General features: G+C 38.5%; 1 protein-coding gene across 1 annotated transcript in view; it reads right to left on the reverse strand.

Moving 5' to 3' along the window:
- The window catches only part of Thoc1 (THO complex subunit 1), a 47844-nt gene that overhangs the window by 8705 nt on the left and 15831 nt on the right, over positions 1-23308 (reverse strand). Inside the window, exons 8-12 of the mRNA XM_048447993.3 lie at positions 12375-12457; positions 10884-10957; positions 6240-6348; positions 4121-4252; positions 661-761 (exon numbers count right to left, since the gene is read on the reverse strand). Of these exons, the coding sequence (XP_048303950.1) occupies positions 661-761; positions 4121-4252; positions 6240-6348; positions 10884-10957; positions 12375-12457 (499 nt within the window). The remainder of the gene's footprint in view (positions 1-660; positions 762-4120; positions 4253-6239; positions 6349-10883; positions 10958-12374; positions 12458-23308) is intronic.

Consider the following 23308-nt stretch of genomic DNA (forward strand, 5'->3'; position numbering starts at 1 on the left):
TCCCACATCTGGTTATTTATGTAGGTGCTGGAGAATGACCTTTTCTCATGCTTGCGCCATAATCATTTCACCAACTAAGCTATGCTATCTCCCAGTGCCTAGAGCTCATCTTTGTTTCAAGATTTTCTTTGCTTCTTCCAGTTCTAATATCCCAGATGGCTTATACTTTGTGAATATTATTTTTTTAGTTCACAGTTTTAGCATGAGACAAATGCCTGGTTGAAGTGACGGAGACTGCCATGCCTGAAACCAAAACTTCTGGGAAAGCTTGATACACTAGCAGATGCATATTTTGGCACTGTTCCTAAAACAAATATCCTATACATCTCAAAGTTCCCAACTGGCTGGCTGCTTGCTGCAGTAGAAATTCTTGGCATGTAACCCCAATCGCACAACGGGTCTAAGTCAGTGAAGTGGCCGTGGTGAAAACGAATGCGGTGCGATTTTGACAACCTGAATTCCATACCCAGATCCCAGGGTGGGAAAGAGACGCGACTTCTGAAAGCTGGCCTCTGACCTCCACTAGTGCACCATGGCACATGCAATAATAATTTTTAATAAAAATTTATATGTACTTTCTGTGTCTAAATCATGAAGAATTCTATGCAAGATGTTTCCGTTGTCACCGTTTATAAGTCACTTAAGTATACATTAACTTACCTTTTGAATTTGACCTGTCCCTTGAGATACTGAAATAAAATGAGGTACTGCAACAGGATGTGTCGCCGAAAGTTACTGTCACTCAGTTGTAAATCCATCAACTACTCAAAATATAAGCAGATACACAAACAATACATTAAAATCAGTATGACTAAAAGTACAAATTATACAATTGTAAAAATGGAAGATTCTGTTTCAAATCAAAATATATGATGTGAGCGAGCTCACTCTCTGCACAAGCCCAAGAACAGAACAGCAAAGTTGTATTTTGATACCTTGGCCATTTCATGCTATGTTGGTGAATAAAAAATGAGATCTTTGGTCCTGACACCAGACAACATAAGGCAGAAATGAAATGATGTGAAAGAGTGCCTAACATTTTCCTACCTGCAAAGAGCAATGGCCACAGGAAGGTTCCATTGCAAGGAACACCACTCGTTTTGTAGCCCTGGAAAGTGTCTGCATTAGAGGTGGGGCTGAATCGTCGAGCAGAAATTAGTAGGGGGAGGAGTTATCTGTAAACTATTACTCGGCCTTTCTTCTTTAGACTTTAGACAACACTGCACTATGACTGGATGACAGAACAAAGAACACGATGGGCTTGAGGATCATTCACAAGGAAGCTCTCCAGCATTCCTACCACCCAGCTGCTTCTACTGTGAGAGGGACTGGCGGCGAGAAGGAAAGTCATTCTGATAATGCTCCTACAGAGTCAAATTAAGCATGATAAATAAAAACCTAAAGACAGAAACTGGGGATCAAGCTGAAGGTCAGAAGAGCAAAACAGCCAGCCACAGTCCAAAATGGCGATCCTGCCTCCAGGAATCTCAGAATGAGACTGAGAGCTGTCTCCTCCCATTTTATATTCCTCTCTGGAATACTGGGATTAAAGGCGTGCACCACTACCTCCTGGTTTCTATGGCAAGCTAGTGTGGCTACCAGGATTAAAGGTATGTGTTATTGCTGCCTGGTCTGTAAGGCTGTTTTACTTTTCTGATCCTCAGGCAACCTTTATTTATTAAAATACAAATGAAGTGCTGAAGACTTTCTACACTTTTTTTTATCAGTTCTGTCTTTTTTCTGACCTAGAGGAACCACTGCCTTATTCTAAATAAATATTCAGACAACCCTAGTGACTGGCTTCACATTCAGTGTTCGAACTTCTCTTGGCTCAACTTCACCAGGGATGTTTCCAAGATAGCCTGCCACAACTACATTGTTACATCTACTATCTTCCTTCACACTGCTGGCTCATGTCTAAGCTGCACACTATTGTTTTAATATAATTGGCCTTATCTCTCCCACATGTGAGTGGCATACCAGTAGTCTTCCTCTCCTCTAAACCCCAACTGACTTAACTGGCATTGCAAAGGCTCTGGGCTTCAACCCCACTGACTGACACATCCCTCTACTTTGATGCTTGTTGCATGGCCACAGTTAGATTGGCAGTGACCACCCAGTCATTACAGCTCTGGAGTCTTCCTCTCACAGTCCTGTCCAGGAAGAACAATGATAACACAATGATAACCTATTCTTTCAGGGCTCACTCTGAGCTGCTACCAGTGTAGCTAATACTTCAGTCTTGTTGAGATAGTTCCTTGAACTCTCTGTTCTCTGCTCATCTGTAATCCCACCCTACGTTTTTTTTGTTGTTGTTGGTGTTCATTTTTCGAGACATTATTTCTCCGTCTCTCTTTGGCTGTCCTGGAACTTGCTCTGTAGACCAGTCTGGCCTTGAACTCACAGAGATCTGCCTGCCTCTGCCTCCCGAGTGCTGGGATTAAAGGTGTGTTCCACCTTGCCTGGTTCCACCCTGTTTTTATTATAATAATTATGGTCTAGTTGTTAGGAAAATTTTTCCTTAAGGCTTTGTGGGCCAGGAAGTATGAGTATTACGTAGGTACTTACATAAGCATTCAAAATGTAGTAATAAAACAAAAAAGCAACCAGTGGGCCAGATTTGGCCAAAACTTCCTCTTTTTAACCATTTACACAGCTAGGCAGTGTCTCTACTCAAATGTCCCAAGGGGAATATCTTTGCTTTACTCAGCAATCTTTCTTTATTCTTTTTTTTAAAAATATTTATTTATTTGCTTATTATGTATATAGTATTCTTTCTTCAGTTCAGAAGAGGGCACCAGGCCTCATTACAGATGACTGTGAGCCACCATGTGGTTGCTGGGAATTGAACTCAGGACCTTTGGAAGAGCAGGCAATGCTCTTAACCTCCATCTTAAGCCATCTCTCCAGCCCCCTCTTTCTTTATTCTTTAAAGTCATTTTTCCTATTCTCCACAGTAACTATTTAGACAAACCTTTCTACTTTTCAAACACTACTTACTACCCACCTCAATTTTTATTTGCCTTCAATGAGAAAGAAATTCAGCAAATTTGAAGTTATTTAATTTCTTGCTTCCTCCCCAAAGTAAAACTTAGCTGGACCTAGATCTGTGTTCTCACCTGCATTTTCCTGCTTACCCCTGCTTCCTGACCTCTCTGCTCTCCCTTCCTTCTTCTCCAGCACTGCTTAAAATTAAATATTTCAAATGTTCACAAGGCATAAAGAGTTCAATATTCACATATCACCACCTAGTTACTTGTTCCACATTTGTTTAAAAAAATACATTCTGAAAGTGCTGAGTCCCTACGGTCATCCATATTTCTATTCCCTTCTCCTGCCATGGTAACCATTCCATGTATTTCGTGATTAGGATTCTTATGCATATTTTGTAGTATTAATACATATACAGGCATCTATATACACTATACAGATGTATTCAAACTGTATTATTGTTCTGCAATTTGCTATTTTTATACAACACTGGGTTTGAAATCTACCCACATGCAATTTTTTTTTTCTGTGTTCAGGATAAGTTGTAAGTACTTTAGGCGATGTGGACTGTACGATCCCTGTCACTCATGCAAAAGCAGACCACACTGGCATCGAACTCAGAGATTCACCTGCCCTTCTAACTTGCTATTTCTGATCTGTGAAGACATTTATTTCTGGGAACTCAGCTTTGTCTTTTTGGTGTTCTCTTTTTATATTTCACTTATCTTGCTTTGTGCTTGCAGCAAAAAGAGTCAAAACATAACTCGTGCCACTTTGAATAAAACTCACTCAAATGCAAATTAAGACCAACAGGGAACTTTAAAGCCCTTATTTTTAACTATATGAATAATAAACTGCAAAATCTTTTTATACAAAATAAATTCTAACTTAAAATTTAAAATATATACACTTCAAAATAATCAGGTATATTTATTCTAAAGTAAGTCCACTAAGTGACTTAGTGGAGAACAGCTTTGTAATCAAATTCGTCTTATTTGTTTAATAAGAAACGGAAGTCTCAAACTAAAACCAATTTTAACTATAACCAAACTAAAAAGTGGTTCTACTGAGCATGAGTAGACTGTGCATGTTCAGAATATCCCCACACGTAGTGGAAGGAAGACGGTACCTTTTCACTTGTTAGAAACTTCGCAAAGTATACATGTTCTCCTCCTGTTTTCAATTCTTCCATTTTTTTCCTGGAGGCTTGAGTATCATCTAATTTATAACTCTTAAACACAGCTAAAACTTCTTCAGAATACTACAAAGAAAAAAATTAGTGTTCTTTGACATTGTTATAAAAAATTAAGAGTGATTTTCTGGATCAAATACTTAGAATTTACTCACAGTTAACCTATGTGTAATATAAGATAAAAATTTTCAACAGCAATACAGGTGTAAAAATGCTTCTGATGAGATTTCATAATATTGCAAAAGCAGGGATAAACACTATTCCTCAAGAGAACTACAAGACTTTTTTAACATTCTGTAAAATGTCAAGAGGCAAATAGAAAAAGAAAGGTACAGTCATCCCCCTAGGACATCTGTTCAAATTTGTCTCTGAGACAAAAATCTGAAGCTACTGAAGTGTCTCCTTTATGACACAGCAGCTATGCACACCCTCCTGCATAGCTGTCTACACCATCTCATACAAACAGTACCTAATACAGTGTGAGTGCTAAGGCAACAGTCTGCGTGTATTCACTGTAGACAAATCTTCCATCTGCGGATGACTGGTGCCAAAGGTGCAGAACCTACTGATATGAAGAGCTGATTGTATATAGAAATTTACCACTGAATGCTTTTGCTAAGTGGTTATGATGTTATTGCATTCTAAAGACTCATGTTTATATGAACTAGTGCTACATCTTATCACAGTGGGGGATGGGATAGTTAATGCAGAATCTATGAAGTGGCTAAAATGTGAGAGTAAGTGGTAGTGGAGTGCTCAAGCCCAGGGAACACAGTGGAAATAGGGGCAGAAAGATGCACATGTCAGAGGATGAGGGAAGATATACAGCAAAAAGATGTCTTCTGGGTAGGACACACTCAAGACCTCCTAGGTAACCTCAATTGTGGTTATCTGCATAAGAACTACACGAGATTGGGCCTGCTAACATTTGGTCATGAATTGGGGAACGGCCCTTAAGGCCCCTTGCCTGTCTGAGAGTCTGTTGGCAGCTAATGCTTGTGGGGTAGGGGGTCATTTTCTTAAGGGATACAGCTACTGATTTCACTGCCACACTCTGGTAAGAACTCCTCCCATATGCATGCAAGCAAATTTAATTAAACTTAGTTGGGTCAGATGCCAAAAGAAGACATGAAAGCAGGGAGAGAACTTGCAGGGAAGGAAAGGTGTGTGTGTGTGTGTGTGTGTGTGTGTGTGTGTGTTAGAAAGGAATGCATTCATTTCATGTAAGAAAACTAAAATTAGCAGTTAAATCAATTGTTTAACCAGCTATGGAAACCTCAAAAAACATTTTATGTGCTAAGACTAACAAAACAATGAGAAGATAATTCCTTATAATTTCCTCACTCACCATTTTAATCTCAATATGGATGGTTCCATTCCTCTAAACTGCATAAAAATTAACATAGAACATTTACCATGTTACTTTAGAAACTGTTTACCTATATATATATTTGGATCACAATCTGCCATTTCTACGAGACAAATATGGGGATTCTTTTAAAATGGGGTTAGCAAATGTTATTTAAAGGAGCAGACAGCCAGTATTTGGGGCTTTGTGGCACATATGGTGTCAGTTCCAAGTACTCAACACTGCCACACTGCAAAAAAAAACCATAGATAATGAAATTGGCATGGTTGTAGTCCAACAAATCTCTTCACAAAGAAGACTGACTTGGCTTGTGGTTACAACAGGAGAGACAACAACTGGGCAGAGCGGCTCCTTTCAAGCCACCTCCCTGCTGTGTCTCAATAAACCCTGCTGTGTGCTCTTCAAAAAAGACATCCTGAAAAAAAAATCATCAATTTATATTGTCAGCAATTATTATTAAAAATAAACCCTCAAGGCTTTAATTAGTAACTTTTAATTCTTAAGCCACTTAAAAACTCTGCTACAAAATCAGTGGTTAAGAATCAAGTCACAATTTAGTTTCTGTATATTATAAAAGGGTATAAAATCATCAGAGACAGAATTCTATAGTGAAAAGTATTTGGGCAAGTCTGGCTCTGCCATTATCTGTGAGCTATCAGCTTTTGAGGTCTATGACTGGTAACTCACCTTGAGAAAAGTTTTCCAAGAAATCTTCTCATAGCATTGTACTGGGTTCCTGAAGTAATCCTGAAGCGACCAGAATTTTCTATATAGGTTGTAATCAATTGGAATAGAGCTATAAAATAAATATTGTATTAAATCACTTAACTTGTTTTATAGATACATAGATACTCTTTTGCTGGCCCACAAAACCTTTTTGGAAGTTCACAAAGGCTTCTATCCCCTAAAAAGCATACGTTCAGAAATAATTACACAAACTTTTGTAAACAATATGAAGGGATTCGAAACCTCAACAGACCCTTTGTATACTGGTAGAGCTCCTGAATTTTGACTAAACATATGGCTACTTAGAATGAAAGACTAATGACTCTTGATCTTTCTTGTTGCTAGGAGTGGCCATGTGAAATTAGTTGGAAGAAGTCATATGTGCAATATTTAGGCCATGTTTTACCATCCGTCTTTCCCTTTCCTGCTGGTGCAAGAGTAAAAGTGACAGTGAGCTATATCACATTACAGGAGAAATGGCAGATGTATGCTGGGAACAGAAATCAGAAGAAATCTGGGTTCCTCGACTACCCCGCAAGCACTATCCTACTATTCCTGGAATGCCTCTTTCCAGACTTAAATCAATTTAAATTGGTCACTAACTATCCACTCTTCTAGGAAGTAAGACAAATATATAAGAAACAAATCAAGTTAGTATCACAAAAATAGACCTTTTCTCTAGTGAATTCATTATGACATTACTAATTCAACTTCCAATCTGGCTACAATACTATTTAGGACCAGGGGATTTATCCTAAGAAAAACAAAAGGTTATCTCTAGCAGAGAGAATCATACAACCATTTATATGCCTATTTTTGTCTCAGTCATTTGAAGATCTAAATATAATTTACTACTTGACATCAATAGGAATCTTTTGTTTATTTAAGGTTCAGCAGTCAAGAGTCCTTACTGTTTTGCAGAGAACAGGAGTTCAGTTCTCAGCGCGCACATCAGGCAGCTCAAAACTGCCTGAAACTTCAGTTCTAAGGGGCTGGACACCTCTCTAGCCTCCAGAGGACCCTGCACTCATGTGCATATACCCACATACAGGCACACATACACACAGATAAAAACAAATCCTGTTTTAAAAAGGATCTTTTATTTTTATCTATCTTTCTCTGTGTGAATATGTATGTGTGTGTTTATAACATGTATCTACATGTATGAGTGCAGGTGCATATGTGGACAATGGAGGACAACCTTGGGTGTAGTCCTTGCCTTCTACTTTCTTGCAGGCAGGTGTTTGCTGCAGCATACACTAGGTTAGCTGGTCTGTGAACTGGGCACTCTCTTGTAGGAGCTCTGGGAGTAGAGCTGTGTGCTGTAGTGCTTGTTTCTACACGGGTTCCGAGGATTCACAACTGCACCTCCTTACCTTCCGAACAAGTATTTTATTCAAGCTGCTAATTATCATTTCCAACTTTCTTTGGTGGTGAGGTGCTTTACAGAATCAACTACAGCTGTTGTCTGTGGTGCTGGGCATCAAGCTTGGCACTCTATAGTATAGTAGCCAAGTACTTTGCCTTTGAGATATACCCCCATCTCAGAGTAAATTCTGAAGTAGTATCAACATACTAAGAAACTTTTATAGTTTGGGCATGAAAATGTCTCCTACTTAACTGTTATATTTCCCACTCCTTAGATGTTATTTTTTCATGGCTAAATGAACTGGTATTTTTGGTGTTGAGGATTAAATCTAGGGTTTGTATCTGCTGGGTAAGAGTTCCACTATACCTCCTGCTCTCTAAATAAACTTGAAAGAGCGTATATACTGCACACCACTTTACTAATTTTACTATTCTATAAAAACTTACAGATTTGCTATTTACACACACAGACACAAAATGTGGAACAGGGAATTGAGCCCAATATTTCATGTCACCAGGTTTTCTTCTCTCTCTCTCTCTCTCTCTCTCTCTCTCTCTCTCTCTCTCCCCCCCCCTCCCTCTCTTCTTCTTCTTCTTTTTTTTTTAAAGATAGGATTTCCAGCCATATAATGCAAACAGAGAACTGACTTCTCAAAGTTGTCCTTGGACTTTTGCATTTGTGCTGTGGCACATGCAGCATGTAAATACACACTAAACAAACATAAATCTAAAAGTAGATAGACTCATTCACAGGAAAGTTGTTAAAATAGGATCTGGCATACTTTGAATCGTGGATCAAAGATAGGATGATAGGCCTGTGCCAGTGGGCACACCTTATTACATTTGTAAGCAATAATAAGTAAGAGGTAAGAGTTACTATCTAAAATACAATATCTAAAGTAAGATGTAGTTGAGCAAGACTGTAGTCCCAGATATTTGGATAAGGTGAGGCAGGAGCATCTCTTGATCCCAAGAGTTCAAAACCCATCTGGCCAACAAAGGAAGACTCCATCACAACACCAACAATACTGTAGAATGTCACCTAAGTATCTTAAGTGGAATTACTCCAAAACCATTTTTTTTAAATGTAGAATGATGTTGTTATCATTATTTTGAGACAGGGTCTTACTTTACCCAAGCTGCCCTCAAATCCATGGCAGCCTGCAGCCTAAGGATCAGATTCTGGGAGTACAGGTATTACTATACTCCTTTTTCCACTGAGCCATTTATAGAATCTTATACATGCATTTTAGTATAAAAACACTTATTAATTGAATAAAATATAAAATAGGCTCCATAATATGAATTCATGAGTGATAACAATATACTTTGTAATTCAGCTTTATTGTTGTTTTTATCTTTTGAGAAAGGCTCTCACAGTGTAGGCCTGGCTGACCTGGAACTTTTATGTAGGACAAGATGTTGAACTCAGAGAACTGCCTGCCTTAGTTCTCAAAGGCTGGGGTTAAAGGTATGTGACACCAAGTTCAATCACAAATTCAGTTTTTTTATTTTTATTTTAAATTTATTTATTTTAATAGCATGATGTGTGTGTGTGTGTCTGTGTGCGCGCGCGTGTACATGTGTGCATATATATATCATGTGGTCAGAAAGAGGGCATCAGATTCCCCTGGAACTGGAGAATTACATGGTCATAAGTCAACATGTGGGTACTGGGAACCAAATCTCTGTAAGAACAAGAGTTTTCAACTGCTGAGCTATCTCTCCAGTTAAATTCAGTTCTTAAGGCTAATTCAGCTACTCACTCATCAGAATTCTAACTCTCCCTACACTTTCTTTCTCCATTCATAAAACTCTTTACATCAGACAAAGTTGAATGCCAGATCCTATTTAAACAACTTTCCTGTGGATGAGTTTATTCATCTTTACGTTTATGTATTTCTTTAGTGTATATGTACTTGCATGACAAGACAAGACATGACATTTACAAGACAAGCCCAGAGGTCACTGGGCAACTTGTGGAGTCAGTTCTCTCCACCATGTGAGTTCTAGGGATCAAACTCAGGTTGTCAGGGTTGGCAACAAACACCTTTACCCACTGGGCCATCTTTGTCAGCCCTTGGATTAATTTACTGTCACACCAGTAAACCTGAGTGCTGTCTACTGGAACGGGCAGTACTAGCTAGTAGAATATCTCTGGGGTTCTGTTTAAACTTCAAGTAACCCATTATCTTAGCACCTACAACTTTTGCCCACTGTTTGTTGCACAGGCAGACCCTAAAGGTCCACTCTATTCATAATATGTAAACAAACTGCTCTCTAAAACATAGGAACCATAACTAGAAATAATGAATAATTGTTAGAAAATGACTGGAAAATGAAGAGATACTTTTCTGTGTGCTTTACATTTTTCATTATGTGTTTCATCAGCAACTACCATGAAAATACTAAAGTACCCTAGTAGACCTCTTTTGATCATAAGCTTTCTGAATTCTCTCAACAACAACAACAACAACAACGAGCAGGCAGCACAGCTACATTTAAAGATATCAAAACTCAGCTGTAGGAAATCACTTGTTTGTAGTCATATGACTAGCAAGCGAGCACTGGAATTAAACCCCAGGGTATATGACTTCTAAAAGTTTCTTATATGACTATCTGATTGAATTTGAAATCTGGAACATCAGGAATACCTCTTCCTCTGTAGGTAGAGGAATCCCCCTATTGATCTTCTGGACAGTAATTATAGAAATCCTTTCACTTACAGCCGACAATGCCTACTGCTTCAGCCATGGAAGAGTGCTATTCTGATAGCACAGGAGACTCTGGTCTTCCTGTCCCCTTTCTCCTTACAACTTCTAACTAGCACTATGAAGAGATTACCTGCAACAAAGACTCAGATACAGAGGTAAGAAAAGAGTGATAAGAACAAGAGAGAGGGCAAGAGAAGGACTTTTCTAGCTTGCATGTCACTAAATCAGTACACTTGCCATGGGCATCAGGACCATAGGCTACTGGAAGGGAGAAGGGCTCCTAAGGTTGCTGCTGGTTGGGATATGTTAGATGGGCTGCAAAAACAGTAAAGTATTTGCCTATAGTTTAGAAGACAACTGATACAGCACACTAGTGAGTCGGGATTTATTTTATTGAACATATAAAAAATGTATATAAAAGAAACCTATAAGCATGATTTGCTCCTCCCTGTCTGCATCTTCGTTACAGTATTTGAAGGGTAAATAATTATAAATCAGGAAATCTTAAGCTCTAAAGACTCACCATGTTGTTGGGGCTTCATCATCTCCCATTTCACCTTCTTCTACATCCATCCCTTCCTCTCTATCCTCAGTATGCTTAATAAAACCAAACAAAACAAAAACCAGTCTGTCATGAAGTAGTATAAAAGATGACACACTATACAATTAAGTAGTTTATATACTTCTACACAATTATTATTAGGGAAGTAGTTACAGTAATTGTTCAGACCTATAATCTTTAAGGCAATGAGAATTTTAAATGACAGGAAACTAAGAGTAGTATGACAATAACATAACATGGCCATGTGTAAAGACAAAACCCATCTTATTTTCCAAATATTTTCTGTCACTGAAACAAAGATTAAACTAATAATAATAAAGGGCAGAAAGTGCATGTAAGGCTATAGGAGATGGACAGGCAATCTTCACTTGTCACAGCAACAGTATGTATGGATGGACCTTTTCTGCGAAGTAAAGCAGTACTGCACATATGTGGATGGGTGTGGGCATCAACCAGGGCCACAGCCTTAAACAAAACTGACTCTCCCCTAGCTATCAAAATGAAATGCACACACACTTTGACTATGATTGCACGGGTTAGCAATCATACATACTGTTCACTGTAATGGTAACAATTTCTATTACAAGTTATTTGTGCCATGCATGGTGACACAAGCCAGCATTTGGAAGGTGAAGGCAGGAGGCTCAAGAGCCCAAGGTCATCCTCAGCTACACAGTGAGTTCAAGATCAGCCTGGGCTATGTGAGATCCCGGCTTAAAATTAAAGATGATTTAAATGTCTACTGACAAGAAATTATGGTACATTCATTTTGGAAGCTAATCTGTAATTAAACTGACATATCAGTTTAAAGAAGATGAAGTTAAGAGCTATATACATTATACCATCTTATTTGGGAAAAATAGCATTAGTTGGTACAAGTACTCAAAGTCTTATAAGATTAGATGGAGATTATTAGGAGTGGTTATAGAAACAGTACTTACAGAAAACAGGTAAAAACTAAAATAATATTCAAAGTGGGAAACTCTTTCCCTCTACAATGTACGTTATGATTAGGTGGCTCATAAAAGAGCTGAGCAGAGTCTCTCTAACACCCATTTTAACAGAGGACGAGCTAAACAATAATTCGATACCACTGAACTTTGATTATAGTCACTATACTTTGTATTTTACACATTATGTCTATATGTTAAAAATGAAAGTCAAACAAGATTGCTCAGAAGGTAAATTTGTCTGCTATGTAAGCCCTAGTGACCCAAATCCAATCCTTGGAATTCACACAGAGGATGAAGGACAGAACCAACTCTACACAGTTGTCCTTTGACTTCACAATACGCTCCACCCTCACATGTGTATGGATATTACACAAATACATTTTTCTAAGTGAAGCTAAAAGCGTTGAAATTTTTGATGATTTAAGGGTCCCATTTTCTCAACCATCTTAACAAAAAAAATCTAAGAATGTTCGATGAGATGGTTTCTTATCAGCCTTACCTTCTGACCCAGGGTGCTTTCCTGCTCATTTGTATTGAAAACAGTGACGTTTTCCAGGTTAAACTGACTCTGTAAGTTAAGACCTATGAAAAAGAGATTAGTTTATTTTTTTTTCTGAGATAGCTTCTTACCATGTAGCTCATATTGGTGACTCCCCTGCCTCTCAGCCTCCTGAGTGCTAGAAACAGGCATGTGCTATTATATACTAGGCTGAGTTAGTCCTCTTGATTTACAACATTCAAAACAAATTCACAGATTATGGAATATTCAGAATTTTGCCAACCTATTTGTTTCAGTCTGAGACAATATAATGAAACAGTAAAAATGTTATAGAGATGGTCAGATTATTTAACTGTCTAGTAAGAAGGTAAAAGTAAGCAGGTCCGTTTACCTGTGTAATCTCATTTTTCCTGTTGCTGTTCATACAGGTATATATGTACATGTGAGTTAAGAGAGTCTAGACACAAAAAATGTATCTTAGATCCAGACCTTGGCTTTAACTACCATTTTTAAAAAGAAACTAGGCTGTTTGAGAAAACGAGTGACTTTAAGGCTGGAAAAAGGAAAAAAGAGGAGCCTAGGTAATAATATACACCAATCAATAAGAGCTCCTAGTGGCAGAAACAGAAACAATGTGAGCAAAAAGTAAATAATAATCTACAACATTATAACTCAAGGAATAAAATACCCACAGTTCATTTGGAAAGAGGTTTAACTAGAAACAAGCCTTTGGGAAGACAACTTTCCCTTATGGAAGGATCACCATTAATAAACACAGAAAAGATGAGAAAATCATCACGATGCCCTAATAATATTCATTCACATCAGGAAAGATCCACTGACAGATATTAGCAGGCAAAGAATAGGGAGGAAAGAAGTTTCTGTACAGTCTTAAAATACCACCCTTCCTCATAAGCATTTTAGATCACAAAGGGAAAAACGAACCCTACTACACGGAGACAAATAGGAGATACTATCTTAACTAAGCAATGAGTGTGCCAGTAAAAGGCATGTCAACATCAATTTCAAAATGATGCCTTAAGAAGCTGCATCAGTTCCCTCTATGTTCTTCAAAAGCCTCCCTTCAATTCCGGTATGTCGAGTCATGAAAGATAAGCAAAAACTAAGGGACCATCATTAGAGAGACTAGGTAACATGAAAATTAAATGTAATGTGAACTGGACTAGAAAAGGAAATGTAGTGATAAATTAATGAAATCCAAATGTCTCTGGCTGACAATGAGTTCTGTGCCAATGTTGAATTCTTAGTGTTAATAACTGTATTAGCGATACACAATATTAGGAATGGCATTCAGATATCTACACTTCCTTTAACATTCCTGTCAGAGAGAATCAGATGTGATATTTTGTTGTCATTTTAATAGCTTTGTCGGTCAAAGGAAAAAAAATCTAATAAATGGAAAAATCTCATATCAAGCCATCTTCAGCCAACAATGAAAAAAATTATAGCTTAATGCCAAATTTTATGGATGATGAAGACAGTAATAGCTTTGAACTCAGCTCGATTATAAGGATCCTCACTGGCAGCAGTTCCTTTTTAAGGAACCATACACAAGCAATGAAAACCCTCTCTGGAGGGTGGTGATGGTACATGCCTTTAATCTTAGCACCAGTAGGCAGAGGCAGGTGGATCTCTGTCAGTTTGAGGCCAGCCTGGTCTACAGAGCAAGCTCTGGGATAGGCTGCAAAGCTACAGAGAAACCCTGTCTCAAAAAAACCAACCCCCCCCAAAAAAAAACAAAAACAAAAAACAACCAGCCTGCTGTAGGACGTCCTTCTGATTGTGTGTTGCTTTTATTGGTTAATCAATAAAGAAACTGCTTGGCTTGATAGGGCAGAACTTAGGTAGGTGGAGAAGACAGAACTGAATTCTGGGAGGAAGAAAGCAGAGTCAGGGAGAGACACCAGAGAGGGCCACCGTGGGGACGCCGGATCAGACATGCTGGATCTTTCCCAGTGGGCCACAAGTGGGCACAGATTGGTGGAGCTGGGTTGAACTAGGATGTGAGGGTTAGCCAATGGGAGGCTGGGGCTGAAGGCCAAGCAATGTTTTAATTAATACAGTTTCTGTGTGATTGTTTTGGGTGTAAGCTAGCCGGGCAGCTGGAACAACATCAGCCTTCTCTCAAGAAAGGTATCATCCTAGGATTCAAAACCATTCTCAAAACAACAACAAAACCCAAAACAAACAAACAAACAAAGCCAAAAATAAAACAAAGCAAAAAAAAATACAGTGTGTGTTACCAGACACACAGAGACAAAACACTCTAAGGAAAAAAAAAATTAGCTGAAACAGCCTCACAAAAGCATAAGGTACTGAAATAAATGATCAGATATAAACTACTAGAAAATCTTACCACGTTATAAAACTAAAGAACAAACTTCAAATTATCAACAGGGAATAAAAAGCTAAAAAGTGAAAACACCTTCCAGAAAAAAGATCCCCATCAGGCTACTTAAAACGTAATGCAGGGGCAGGTTAATATTCAGACAGGGAGGCAGGTAGGTAGCATAAAAGACAGAGGGTACAGTGATATTTATTTAATTGGAGATGCAAAAGGAGAAAAAGAGGCATTTATAAAATGTGAAAGCATATAAAAATAGTGAAGGTAATCATTAAAATTTTTAGTAAGTGGTAAAAGACATTAATCCAAAGATAAGATGTCAACAAATCCCAAGAATGATAGGTAAAAAAGCAACCCACACAAAGACACATCATAGTAAATCAAAGAAAATTTTATAAGCAGAGAAAAGAAATTAGGTTATCCTGTAGAACACATGACCAAGGACCAGGGGCCATGGAATGGCTTAGCCTGATGACATAAGATCAATATCTACGACCCACATGGTAAGAGAACTGAAGCCCACAAATTGTTCTTTGATCTCCACATGCATACACACACACACACACACACACACACACACACACACACACACCGTAATAAAAAGTTTAAAAAGAATAACAAAGAATGAGATACTAGAAGATAAAGATGACCACAAATGAAATGAAATCTATCTACTACCAACCTAGCATTTTTGGGGGATAGGGTGGAGGGTGAGACAGGGTTTCTCTTGGCTGTCCGAGAACTAGCTCTGTAGACCAGGTTGGCCTCAAACTCACAGAGATTCACTTGCCTCTGCTTCCCGAGTGTTGGGATTAGAGGCATGAGCTACCACTGCCTGACCCAGCCTAGTATTTTAAAGTTACTGAACTGCTACAAGAATTAAAGAGAAATAAACATTTCATGAAAAAGATATAATGAAAGACAACAGTTCTGGTCTGCTTTTTTTTCTTTTTTGGTGCGTGTGTGTATTTGTCAATGTGGCACAAGCTAAAGTCATCTGAGAAGAAGGAACCATGACTGAGAAAATGCCTCCATGAGATTGGCCTGAAGGCAAACCTATATGGCATTTTCTTACTTATGGGAAGGCTCAGTCCATTGTGAGCTCTGCCACTCTAGTCCCACAGTGTGTAAGAAAGCAAACTGATTAAAGGCAGTGCACGCCTTTAATCTCAGCAAGAGGCAGGCAGACCTCTGAATTTGAGGACAGTCTGGTCTACAGAGCTATTTCTAAGACAGCCAGGTTACACAAAGAAACAAAAAATTGTAAAATTAATTAAATATGACTAAACAGCAATCAACGAAACAGAAAATGGAAACAAAGAATAGACATTTTATGAAATGAAATATAGATAGGATAGCTCATATCTGCATATATTACTATGATTCAACAGTGCACTGTTAATAACTTTGAACTTAAGATTATGTATATCATAGCATGTCTGGCATATTTACAAGAAAATAAAGCAATTGTCTATGCTTTCAATTTATTATTTTACATTTTCTTATTATGACAGATCTTACTCCAATTAAAAACTGGAAGAGATTTCCTTCCAAAGAATTTAATGTATAGAGACAGCGATCTCCACTGGAATAGGTACAGAGGAGTAACTGCTGAGCTAGTGAGCCTGAGCCAGAGCCAGAGCCAGAGACCGCTGAGGGTCTGGACATGAATCCGAAACCTTCAAGGGAGGAAACTTAAGCCAGGACCCCTGTGGGTCTGGGCATGAGTCTAGGACCTCCTAGGAACAAGGCCTGAGCCATGACCTCTGCCAGTCTGGGCGTGACTCTGGGACCTCCTAGGGAATAGGCAGGAACCAGAGATCTCTGCAGGTCCAGGCGTGAGTCTGGGACCTCAGAGGGAGTAGGCCTGAGCCATGACCTCTGTGGGTCTGGGCATTGGTCTGGGACATCAAAGGGAATAGGCAGGAACCTGGAATCTATGCAGGTCTGAGTGTGACCTCTGAAGGAGTAAACCAGAACCAGGTCCTCTGCAGTTCTGGGCGCACCCAAGACTGGGAACTCCAAGGCAGTAGACCGGAGCCAGGAACCTTTGCAGGACCAATTCCAAGCCAGGGACTTCTACAGGAGGGGTTCCAGACCAGGATTTACACAAACAGGACAAAGCCGGTAAGCTAGGCCAAAGTAGGCCTGAGACAGCAAATTTCAAGGGAGCACAGCAAAGCACAGGAACACTGAGCTATCTCCAGGAACACAGAGTGACTAATGGGGTAACTAGAACTGACTGTACCACGAGGAATAATTGTCTGAACTTTGGATTCACTGGCACCTAAAAGATTAATCAACAGAAACTCAGACAGCCCCAACCACACATACCTATTAGAGGAAAAGAGGAGTAGAAAGGTAAGAACACTCATAACACCACAAAGAGCAACACAACACCAGTAAAACCTAAAGACCCTACAACAGCAAGACCTGAACAACTGAACATTAATGAAGCAGAAGAAAATGACCTAAAAAAATAACTTCAAGAGAATGTTTGAAACTCTTAAAATGGAAATGAGAAATTCTCTTAAAGAAATGGAGGAAAAAACAAACAAAAATTTGGAAGACATCAGCAAATTCCTTAAAGAAAACCAAGAAAAAGAAATCAAACATATGAAAGAATCTATTCAGGACTTGAAAACTGAAGTAGACAATGAAGAAAACACAAGCCGAGAGAATTATAGAAACAGAAATCATGAGAAAACAATAAAGAACCACAAACACAAGCATGAACAGCAGAATACAAGAGATGGAAGAGAGAATCTCAAGCGCTGAAGATACAATAGAGGTTGAAAAATTCTCACAAAAAAAAGATACAACAGAGGAAACAGACTCATCAGTTAAAGAAAATATTAAATCTAACAAAAACTTAACCCAAAATATCCAGGACATATGGGACACCATGAAAAGGCCATTATCTAATTAATATCTAATTATCTAAGAATAATAGGTATTGATGAAGGAGAAGAAGTTCAACTCAAAATCACAGAAAATATATTGAACAAAATCATAGAAGAAAACTTTCCCAACCTAAAGAAAGATATGCCTATGAAGATACAAGAAGCTTACAGAACACTAAATAGACTGGATCCATAAAAACAAGTTCCCTCGTCACATAATATAATCATAAAAATACAAAGTAAAGAAAGAATATTAAGAGCTACAAAGGAAATAGGCCAAGAAACATATAAAAGTTAACCTATCAGAATTACACCTCACTTCTCATTGGAGACAATGAAAGCCAGAAGGTCATGGTCAAGCATTATGCAGACATTGAGAGACCATGAATGCCAGCCCAGACTATCATACCTAGCAAAACTTTCAATCACCATAGAAGGACAAAACAAGATATTCCTTGACAAACTAGATTTCACCAATAACGAGCCACAAACCCAGCCCACACAAAATACTAGAAGGAAAACTCCAACCCAAGGAAGCTGGATACACCAACAAAAACACAGTTGATGGTCTCATAGCAGCAAATCACAAAGAAGGAAAAAAACCGCATAAATTAACATCACCAACAATGAAAACTAAATTAACAGAGATAGCAATCACTGGTCATTAATATCCCTTAATGTAAATGGACTCAACTCACCTATAAAAAGGCACAGGCTAACATACTGGATACAAAACCAGAATCCATCCTTCTTCTGCATACAAGAAACACATCTCAACCTCAAAGACAGACATTGTCTCAGGGTAAAGGGTTGGAGAAAAATACACCAATCAAATGGACTGAAGAAACAAGTGGGTATAGCTATCCTAATATATAACAAAATAGACTTCAAGCTAAAAATCAAACAAAAGAGACAAAGGAGGTCATTTTATATTAGCCACATGAAAAATCCATCAAGAGGAAATTTCAATACTGAACATCTATGCCCCAAATACAAGGGCACCATCATATGTGAAAGAAACACTTCTAAAGCTTAAATCATACATTAACCCCCCCCACACACTAATAACATTAATAGTGGGAGACTTCAATACTCCCCTCTCACCACTGGACAGTTCAATCAGACAAAAAATAAACAGAGAAATAAGAGAACTAACAGATGTTATGACTCAAATGAACTTAACAGACATCTATAGAATATTCCATCCAAACATAAAAGAATATACCTTCTTCTCAGCACCTCATGGAACCATCTCAAAAATAGACCACATACTAAACAAACCTCAACAAATACAAAAATAGTGGAATAACCCAGTGCACCTTATCAGATCACCGTGGTAAAAAACTAGAAGTCAACAGCAATATAATTCCAGAAAACCCACAAACACATGGAAATTAAACAATGCTCACCTGAATCATCAATGGGTCAAGGAAGAAATAAAGGGAGAAATTAAAGACTTCCTAAAATCCAATGAAAATGACCACACATCATACCCAAATTTATGGGGCACAATGAAAGCATGTTAAGAGGAGAGATCATAGCACTAAATGCCTACGTAAAGAGGCTGGAAATTCACACTAGTGAATTAGCAGAACATTTGAAAACTTTAGAACAAAAAGAAGCAAACTCACCCAAGAGTACTAGAAGGCAGGAAATAATCAAATTGAGAGTTGAAATCAACAAAATAGAAACAAAGAAAACAATACAAAGAATCAATGAGAAAAAGAGTTGGTTCTTCAAGAAAATCAACAAAATAGACAAATTCTTATCCAAACTAACCAAAAGCCAGAGAGAGAATATCCAAATTAACAAAATCAGATGAAAAGGAGGACATAACAACAGACATGGAGGAAATCCAGAGAATCATCAGGTCATATTTTGAAAGCCTGTACTCCACAAAATTGGAAAACTCAAAGGAAATGGACAACTTTCTGGATAAATATCACTTATCAAAATTAAATCAAGACCAGATAAGCAAATTAAACAGACCTATTACTGCTGAAGAAATAGAAACTCATCAAAAGTCTCCCAACCAATAAAAGCCCAGCAGCAGATGGTTTCAGCTCAGAATTCGACAAGACTTTCAAAGAAGAACTAATACCAATACTCCTCAAATTATTCCACACAATAGAAACAGAGGGAGCATTGCCAAACTCTTTTTATGAGGCTACAAATACCTAAACCACAGAAAGACATTACTAAGAAAGAGAATTACAGACCAATCTCACTCATGAACATTGATGCAAAAATACTAAATAAAATACTAGCAAATTGAATCCAAGAACACATCAGAACCATCATTAGAGATGCAGGGATTGTTCAACATACAAAAATCTGTCAACGTAATCCACCATATAAACAAGCTGAAAAATAAAAACCACATAATCATCTCATTAGATGCCGAAAAGCTTTTGACAAAATATAACACCCCTTCATGTTAAATATCTTGGAGAGAGCAGGGATACAAGGAACATACCTAAACATAATTAAGGCAATATGCAGCAAGTCAATAGCCAACATCAAACTAAATAGAGAGAAACTCCCAGCAATTCCACTGAAATCAGGAACAAGACAAGGTTGTACACTCTTTCAATATCTATTGAGTATAGTTGTTGAGGTCCTAGCTAGAGCAATAAGACACCAAAAGGAGATCAAGGGGATACAAATCAGAAAAGAAGTAAAGCTCTCACTGTTTGCTTATGATATGATAGTTTACATAAACGACCTCAAAAATTCTACCAAGGAACTTCTACAACTCATAAACCCTTTCAAAAATGTAGCAGGATACAAGATTAACTCAAAAAAATCAGTAGCCCTCCTATACTTAGACGATAAAAGGGCTGGGGAAGAAATCAGGGAATCAACACACTTCACCATAGCCACAAATAGCATAAAATACCTCGCAGTAACTCTAACCAAACGAGTGCAAGACTTGTATGACAAGAACTTTAAATCCTTGAAGAAAGAAATTGAAGAAGACACCAGAAAGTGGAAAGATCTCCCATGCTCTTGGGTAGGCAGAATTAACATACTAAAAATGGGCAATCTTACCAAAAGCAATCTACAGATTCAACGCAATGCCCATCAAAATCCCAGCAAAATTCTTCACAGACTACGAAAGAATGATATTCAACTTCATATGGGAAAGCAATAAACCCAGAATAGTCAAAACAATCCTGTACAATAAAAGGACTTCTGGAGGCATCACAATCCCTGACTTCAAATTCTACTACAGAACTACAGTACTGAAAACAGCCTGGTACTGGCATAAGAATAGACAGGAGGACCAATGGAACCAAATAGATGCCCCGGATATTAATCCACACCCCTTCAAACACCTGATTTTTGACAAATATAAGAATTAACAAGAAGCCTGACCAAATGGGCCAATCAGTTTATAATCTTATGGAGTCTTACCAGCTGTGGGGTACTGGGCGGGACAGATACCCCAACAAGCAGGCCCCTTCATGTTACAGATGGTGCCCACATGGATAACTGAATCCACAGAAAGCTTGAGAAAGCTTGGGAAAGAATAAAGCATGTTTTTTTGGTGGCAGCAATTTCTTGGGTCTGCTCTGCTTGTTAGAGGCAAGCAAACACTCTCATCTAAGAGAGGCTTCCTGACTCGAGTTTAGCTTAAAAACCCTGCAGCTCATTAAAAGGTCCTGCCACGAAACACTTAAACGGTGTTGATGAAAAGCTGAACGCATGCTTTTCGGTTTCCAGCTGTAGCAGAAAAAAAGCTGTGCTGTTTTAAAATGCCAGCTTTCTGGGCCGTCCTGCCAGGGCAAACTCTGACTCTTTCAGGCAGGCAGTCCAACTGAGTGTGGTCTGTGAGCAGAATGCTGCAGCTTGCTTGCTGGCAGGGACCTTGAAGCGCCAGAGTTGTGGCAAGAAAAATGGCTCCAGTGGTACCTCCACCATGAGGTTGGAAAGCTAAGGAATGGGCTGGATTCAGCTATCAAAGCCATGGCTCTAATATTCTCTTTAACGACTCATGTGTACAGTAAAGAGAGATTCAAAAATGAAGAAAACCTCTAAGTGGTTTACAGTGTGTTAAAAATATATGCAGTGTAAAAGTTAAAGTTCTTAAAGTGAAAAAAGAAGAAAGAAAGTAGTTGGGTGTGGTGGTACACACCTTTAATCCCAACACTTGGGAGGTGGAGGTACATTGACCTCTGTGACTTCAAGGGGCAGAGGTAGATTGACCTCTGTGACTTCAAAGTGTGGTAGCCCACACCTTTAATCCCAATGCCAGGGAGGCAGAGACAGACAGATCTCTGAGTTCAAGGTGTGGTAGCATACACCTTTAATTCTAGTGCTGAGGAGGCAGAGACAGGTGGATCTCTGTGAGTTCAAGGACAGCCTGGTCTACAGAGTTATTCCAGGACAAAGATATACAGAGAACCTGTCTCAAAAAGTAAAAGTAAAAATATATGAAATAGAGGTTAAAATAAAGATAGAAAATACACAGAGAATCTTGATACTGTATGCTATTATGCTCTCTTTGAATTGTTTGAATGCTGAGGAAGGAGCAACAGCTGCTAAAGGACTTTTATTTATAAATGCTGCTGAACTAACCCAAGATAGGTATTTTGAAAATACCTTGGCTTCAAAACTGAAGTCAAAAGGTATGTTACTTTGGAGAAGAGATTTTGTTTTTGTTTCCACAGAAAATGAGAGGCTGTGGATTCATTCTGAATTAAGAAAAATCCAGTTTGAACAAGGAAGACCACCTGAGAAATCTCTGGTAGGAACAGATGGCCTGGATGTCTGAATTCTACATCCAGAACAGATTCAAGACTGCTGCCTGCGATGATCAAGACTCACAGGATACTCCAGTCAGGACTTGATTATAACTCTAAATTTTCTTTAGGTCCCCAATAGATTATCAACGCCCCCAACCAGCAGGAAGTAGCCTGGAATACTATGCCCACATTCCCAACAAATGAACTATGGGTATTTTCCTTTGTTTAAAAAAAAAAAAAGAGGGAAATGATGCAGGAGAATTGTCTATATTCTGTCAATCATATTTTAATAAAACGCTGATTGGCCAGGCAGGCAGTATAGGCGGGAAAGCCAGACAGGAAGTAGAGGTGGAGCAAAGAGACTGGGAATATTCTGGGAAGCAGGAAGCTCCCTCCGCCATTCCTGCCCAGACCACCAAAGAGGCAACATGTGAGCTGACAGCTGAAAAAGGTACCAAGCCATGTGGCTAACATAGATCAGTATAATGGGTTAATATAAGCTATAAGAATTAACAAGAAGCCTGACCAAATGGGCCAATCAGTTTATAATCTTATGGAGTCCTGTTTGTGATTTTCTTTGGGGCTTGCCAGCTGTGGGGTACTGTGCGGGACAGATACTCCAACAAGCAGGCCCCTTCACGTTACAGACAAAGAAGCAAAAAATATCAAATGGAAAAAAGAAAGCATACTTAACAAATGGTGCTGGCATAACTGGACATCAACATGTAGAAGAATCAAAATAGACCCATATCTATCACCATGCACAAAACTAAGTCCAAATGGATCAAAGACCTCAACATAAAGCTAGCTACACTGAACCTTATAGAAGAGAAAGTGGGAAGTACACTTGAACACATTGGCACAGGAGACCACTTCCTAAATATAACCCCAGCAGCACAGACACTGAGAGAAACACTT

The sequence above is a fragment of the Myodes glareolus genome, chromosome 13 (genome assembly GCF_982192425.1).
Source record: "Myodes glareolus chromosome 13, mMyoGla1.1, whole genome shotgun sequence".
In the NCBI taxonomy this organism is placed as follows: Eukaryota; Metazoa; Chordata; class Mammalia; order Rodentia; family Cricetidae; genus Myodes; species Myodes glareolus.